This window comes from Pholcus phalangioides, unplaced genomic scaffold, assembly GCF_987345545.1.
Source record: "Pholcus phalangioides strain wild (caught in Gottingen) unplaced genomic scaffold, Ppha-v1.0 ptg000005l_1, whole genome shotgun sequence".
Lineage (NCBI taxonomy): Eukaryota > Metazoa > Arthropoda > Arachnida > Araneae > Pholcidae > Pholcus > Pholcus phalangioides.
The window spans coordinates 3,034,000-3,041,249 of record NW_028301598.1 but is presented as its reverse complement, the minus strand read 5'-3'; the positions used below and the strand labels follow the sequence as shown (position 1 = coordinate 3,041,249).

The 7,250-nt window shown below is 38.1% G+C and overlaps 1 protein-coding gene across 1 annotated transcript; it reads right to left on the bottom strand.

The window, feature by feature from the left end:
- Positions 1-1,869: 1,869 nt before the first annotated feature.
- LOC149085729 (uncharacterized) lies at positions 1,870-5,838 on the bottom strand. Its single transcript, XM_089232400.1, has one exon. The coding sequence runs from the start codon at positions 5,836-5,838 to the stop codon at positions 1,870-1,872; it is 3,969 nt and encodes a 1,322-aa protein (XP_089088526.1).
- Positions 5,839-7,250: the final 1,412 nt, after the last annotated feature.

Here is a 7,250-nt window from a genome sequence, read left to right as displayed (position 1 = left end):
CCGGTCAAGTCGTCATTTTTCTTCAGGCCCTTCCAGCATCCATAGATAACAATGTTATTAAACCCTCGTTTACTCGTCAGGATGAAAAAGTTTGACAGAGAGAAAAAGAGAAAAGACTATTTTTATGACTCCCATTATATATATAAAAAGAGCTTGTTAACAGCATTGTCATATGCGGAAAAGTCACCATAAAATCCTATATACCCAAACAGTTTAAGTAATGATAGTTACGCTGGGGAAGTTCATTTTTGCCGACTAAGGTTTTTGAAACGTTAGGGACTGTTCAAGCTAGATCTCATTTCTCTGTATGGGCCCTACTAATTTAAGGCCTCGAATTTAAACAAAATATCTGTTGAAAAAAATTTGACATTCTTTCCCAAGTTGAGGTCTTCTGTTTACTTTTCCCTGCCCAGGGCCCCCAAGTCAAAAGTGTTCAAGATTACTTTGTAATTGTGTCATGAACTACTGATGAAGAATTAAAACACTAAATGTTTTTTTTTAATTTGATGTACATGTAAAATTAATGTGCAATAGAGAGTTCTGTTGTGAAGAAAACTTACCTATTCTAACAGTTGCTCTGTTAGTCTCAATTAAAAATTACTAGTATAAATCAAAGTGTACCAGTATATACATTTCACCACAATAAGTTAAGTAATAAGAGATAAAAAAAGGTAAAAAATTATTTTTTCTTTTGCAATCTATAAATTTTATTAATATTGTTATTTTGATTCATACTTTAGTAAATGTCACATTAATTTAAATTTATACGATTTTCACAAGATCGCACATTAAAACTGACGGCACTCCGCTTAAGCCGTCATAATTTTTCGATAACATGAGGTGACGACTTACCGAGGTTTTACTGTAGTTATTTCTAAACTTAAAACCCCATAAAAAAACTCTTGGTACACCCTTCACTGTGCATTCAGCCAACACACAGGATCGGCCAATCTTCCATTACACCCTCAATTTTCTTATAATTTATTTCAAAGTTATAATTGGTCAGGGCTACTACTCTGTATATATTAAATCATTTATAAATTCTCTTCCTTCTCTCCATTTTTTTACCATGATTCACATCGCTAACATTTTCCACTTAGCATCATATTACTTACCATCATTGCTTTTGGTCACTACCATGAACTCAAACACACACCTGTGTTTTTAAACTCAACAAATTTTAATTCTGTGAGAAGGGTGATTCAATAATGCGCGCAATAACACGCAGGGGACTAACATAAGACAACCTCCCACTGGAGGGTTGTTACATACACTATTACACATTTCTCCCCTTCGAGAGGGAGAGAGACATAATAATAATAAGAAATACACAAGAAAAGAAAAGCGAAAGTAGACATCAACTCCATCTTGTGTTGGGAGCAAAAGATAAAAAGTTAGGCGTTTCCATCCCGCCCGGCGTTGTAATGCTAATTACAACCAATATCAATTTAACATAATACAAAAGAAATTAAAAAATGCTTGAAATCAAAACTTGTACACAATACATATTGAAAAAATAATTATGAAGAATCATGAGCATATAACTATAATGGTAATAATACATTTGCAAGATAAATGCATCTTACTTGTGTAGGCATATCCTATCTTAGGCATCAAAATGAACTGAAACAAATCTAAACACATAACTGCTGTAATCAAACACGCGTTGCAATTGATTCAAAAATGCAACAAACATATGTACAGTCAATTCAAATTAATATCCATTCTGAAAAGCTTAAAAAAAAACATCATTATCATATGCAATGAAATTATGCAGCTAAAATACACAAATGAAATTACTAAAATATATCCGATTAAATATGATAAACACAAACACTAGATAAAAAATTACACGAAGACCAAGTCACTTCATTTCTCTTGAAGCGGGAGCAAACAAATTTTTGCTATGGATCGTTTGATTAGTCCATTTTTAGTTCGAACAGTCACAACGCGAACCTTGTGATCTGGACCTGGAATGATTTCTTCAATTCTTCCAAGTAACCAGTTACACGGCGGAACGTTATCCTCCTTGACAATCACCATGGCACCTGGTTGCACATTAGATTTTGAGAAGTGCCACTTATTTCGTTGCTGGAGCGAACTTAGGTAGTCCATCTGCCAACGTTTCCAGATGGTCTGAACGAATCGTGTTGTGAGCTGCCATCGAGATAGTCGGTTATCACCAAGGTGGCACAGGTCAGGCTCAACAACGGTGTTAAGCGATCGTCCAATCAAAAAGTGAGCTGGTGTTAGGACCTCAAAGTCATTGATGTCTGGTGATAGAGGTGTAATTGGTCTGGAGTTCAAAATTCCTTCAATTTGGGTCATAACAGTCTGGAACTCTTCCAACGTGAGTTTGGAAGACCCAACAGTTCTTTTGAAATGGTGCTTGAAGGACTTGACACCAGTTTCCCACAAGCCTCCAAAATTTGGAGCTCTTGGAGGTAGGAAATTCCATGTGATTTCCTCGAAGGCGAAAAAATTAGCCACAGATTCATCAGGTTTCACAACCATCTGATGAAGACGTTTCAACTCTGTGTTGGCACCGACGAAATTAGTGCCATTATCGCTGAATATTGATGAGCATTTTCCACGTCTAGCAAAAAACCTCTTTAGACATGCAATAAATGCGTCTGCTGTCAAATCTGACACGAATTCTAGGTGGATTGCTTTAGTCACGAAACACACGAATAAAGCAACATATATTTTATGCAATTGACCCCTTCTCTGACCCTTGAATTTTACGTAGAATGGGCCACAAAAATCTACTCCACAAACGTTGAATGGAAAAGTTCTGTTTACTCTTTCCTTAGGCAAGTTGCCCATTATTTGCTCAAGAGTGGTCGGTTGTGCACGGAAGCATGTTACACACTCATGAACTATTTTTCTTGCAAGGTTTCTTGCACCAACAACCCAAAAAGTTTGGCGAACGAGATGCAGTAAGGTTTGAGAACCTACATGCAGGTGTTTACGGTGATAGTATTCGAAAATCAGTCTCGTTAGTCGGTGTTTGGCTGGTAGAATTATCTGGTGTTTTTTATTGTACGAAATGTCTGCTTCATTTATGCGACCACCAACGCGAAGCAATCCTTTCTGATCGATGAAGGGATTGAGATTTTTCAATTTGCTTTTAGTGAAGACTTGAGCCCCTTGCTTCAAGTTCCTCAATTCCTCACTGAATTCCCTTTGGACTATCTGGATTATTTTTATTCTTGCCACGTCAAGTTCTTGGGCAGTGAGTGGACCTGATTTTTTATCTGTCTTAGATCTGGCATTAGAACAAAATCTAAGCATGTAAGCAACTATTTTAATGATGGCTGTGTATCTGCTGGCTTTCGTTATTATGGGTGTTATAACATCATCAACACTTGCTACCAATGAATGTTCAACGGATTTCTGGAATTCACTCGCAAATGTCTCATCCTCTGCTGCCAACGTAGGTGGATCTAAATCAAAACTAAGTTCTGATCTCAAATAATCAGGACCGCTCCACCACAATTCATTGTGAATTAATTTGTCAGGAGACAAGCCACGTGACACCAGATCTGCTGGATTGTCTTCGGATCTAACGTGGTACCACTTATACATACTAGTTATTTCCTGAATAACTGCCACTCTATTGGCTACAAAAGTTTTCAACAAATGAGGTGAGGTGTTTATCCATGTCAGAACAATTTTTGAATCTGACCACAAAATAATTTTCTTAAGGTCTAATCTTAGAGATTCCACGACTTTACTGATCAATTTGGACAGCAGCACTGCTGCACACAATTCCAAACGAGGTATAGTAGTCACCTTGAGTGGAGCCACTTTTGACTTACTACATAAAAGCTTGACATTGTACACATTTTCAGAAAGACACCGCACGTAAACTGCTGCGCCATAAGCCTCAGAAGAAGCATCGGCGAATCCATGTATTTCAATTGATCGACCTTCACCAGATAAGCAATAACGATCAATGCATACATCATTAACAACATGCAGGGCAGTAATAAACTTGCACCATTCGGTTGCTTCCTTTTTTGGAAGCGTATTATTCCAGTCCAATTTCAACAGCCACAAACGCTGCATGAATATTTTTGCCTTAACTATGATAGGCCCTAGCAATCCCAATGGGTCAAACGGTCTCGCTATATCCGAGAGAACGGTGCGTTTGGTGTAATCGGAAGATAGGTTTGAGCTTACCTTGAACGTGAAATAGTCCTTTTGGGGATTCCAAGCCAAGCCCAACGTTTTCACAGTGACATTGTCCTTGGCATCAAAACTGTATCCATTCTCGCCATGGTTGACTGCGTTTAGCAGTGTCGAATTGGAACACCACTTGTGAAGTGTCATTCCACAAGTTTGGAGCATCTGTATCAATTGACGCTGAAGCTCTAGAGCGTCATGTAGTTCATGTGCACCAGACAAGATGTCATCCACATAAAAGTCCGAGAGTGCAATCTTGGACGCATAAGGAAATCGAGATTGTTCGTCTAGCGCAAGTTGTTTCAGCACACGTGTAGCTAAATACGGAGCGCAAGCTGTACCGTAGGTGACAGTCAATAATCTAAACACCTTAACAGGATCGTTCAGATTTTCTTTCCACACGATTCTCTGCAAATAACAATGGCTGGATTCAACCAGAATTTGCCTATACATTTTTACAATGTCGGCGGTGAAAGCATATCTATGTTGACGAAATCTTATCATAATTGGGAATAAATCCTGTTGAATGGTTCCACCATTCATGAGGTGTGAAGTATAGTAGGTGTTGTGATGAACTGCAACAGAGGTGAGTTCTTCCATGTGTCCCAAACCCTCATACTCCTTCATGAAGGACACGTAAAGCTTTTTCATATCTTCATCCTTGTCTAGTCGTTTGCACGTTGCGTTCAATCTTCTACTAGCCATAGCCAAAGAATCTCCCAAATGTGTTTGATCTGATTTAAGAGGTAGTTGCACTACATATCTACCTGCCTCATTTCTGGAATGAGTCTCACAAAAATGCTTTTCACAAAGAAATGCCTCAGTACTTTCAATAAGCTTGTTTTCGTTTACGGATTCTAAGTCCCAGAATCTTTTCAAGGTGTTATCTAAATGTTCTAATTCATTTGATAAGTGACAATATCGCACATTACTTTCGGTTTGGTTTTGCACCGCACCGCAAACTATCCAACCAAAAACAGTTTCTTGCAACGATATTTTAGATGTGGTAATCCGATGTTCGCATAAAATCTCAAAGAATATTTCGGCACCCAATAAAATGTCGATTCTATTCGGAACATTAAAGTCGGGATCTGCTAGCCGTATATTCTCTGGAGGGGAAACTTCAGATTTGTTGATATATCTGGAAGGACTGAAACCCATCACTTTCGGAACTATTAGCAACTCCAATGAGCGCCTAAACTTGTCATCTGAAGATGAAATTACCACATGCAGTTTCTGGTTTATGTTTACTGGTAAGCCGCTCAACCCAGACACAGAGACGAAAGTTTTATTTCTTTTCAGCCCAAGTCTCTTTGCGCATTCGGTAGTGACAAAGCTTGACTGCGATGCACTATCCAACAGCGCTCTACATGGTTGTAAACAACCTCGTGAATCCCTCACGTATACCACTGCTGTAGCCAGAAGAACGTAGTTATTCGTCACTTGTCGAGGAGTGCTGTTTATGAGGGTCGATGTGTGACTGACTTCCCCCATCTCATCGGATTGTTTATCAGCAAGCGGGAGTACGTTTGATGCTTGCGGAGGCGACTTTCCTTCTTTTTTTGTTTTGTCTTCTAACAAGTCATTTCTTTTAACTCTGTGAAGGAGGGTGTGATGTTTGTAACCACAGATGTTACAGCCCTTGGACATACATTCATTTACTGTATGGGAGTCATTTAAACAATTGAAACACAGGTGTTTCTTTTTCACTATATTTTGCCTCTCATTTGTGCTTAGCTTATGAAACTCAGAACAATTATATATGGAGTGTTCTAATTTGCATACAGGACATGATTTCCCGTAGTTAGAGGATTTTACAGCAAAGGTCCTCGATTTATTTATAGGTGAATTGCGAGGCTCACGGACGGGAATGGTTCGCGTGATACCTTCCAAAAATTGACATCTGCTTTCCAAAAATGAAATCAAACTGTCCCAACTAGGAATTTCTGTAGATTCTAGGGTCATTTCAAATTGTTTTCTTGTTTCTCTGTCCAATTTTCTGAGAATTAAATTGGATAATATTACTTCACTCAGAGCATCTGTCTTAAGATTTGCAATGTTTAATGCTCTCATGTGTTTTAGAACGTTGTCTAGCAAGGCTCTCAAATCTTTAGCCGACTCTTGGGTGATTTTAGGGATTAAAATTAAGGCATTGATATGCGTATCAACAATCAAACGTTTGTTTTCAAACCGTTTCTCTAGTGCAGAGAATAATGAATCAAAGGTGTCTTCAATGCTTTGAACTTGTCTAGCTTCACCTTTCAAGGCAGCTTGTAAATAATACAGTTTTTGTACATCGGAAAGGTTAATATTTTCGGTGATCAGAGAATCGAATTGATTTTTGAACAAGGTCCACTCTTCATATTTACCACTAAATTGTGGCAGGGGAATTTCTGGCAGTTTTACGTTTTGCTTAGAAGTATTAGTTTCGATTTTACTGGGAACGAAACTCAACAAACTCAAACGGATTTCAATGTCCTCTAATTTTTCTTCAATTTCACAGAGCTCTAAATTTAGAACTTCGAACTCATCATCTTTTAACACTTCATAATATTTCAATTTCAACTCTTCAAAATTGTTTTTTGTCGTGTTTAATGTTTCTTTTCTGCATTTAATTACTGCCTCACTAGCACTTTCATTATCTGACAAGAATTTATCAAGTCTGGTGATTTGGGCCTTGACGTTGCCCTTACGTCGACTCAACACAGTTAAATTCGCCATCGTGCGAATCGAAATATGAATTTGGTGAAATTCTACTTACAGTTTCTTGAGTAGAAAAGTTGAGTATCCAAAGTATCCAAAGTTGAGCTAATTCACTAATCAACTATCAATCTATAGGTTCACTGATGCTCGATTCACTAATCAAATATCAATCTATAGGTTCACTGGTGCTCCGGCTCGACGGACCAACGGCCATGGTCACTACCATGAACTCAAACACACACCTGTGTTTTTAAACTCAACAAATTTTAATTCTGTGAGAAGGGTGATTCAATAATGCGCGCAATAACACGCAGGGGACTAACATAAGACAACCTCCCACTGGAGGGTTGTTACATACA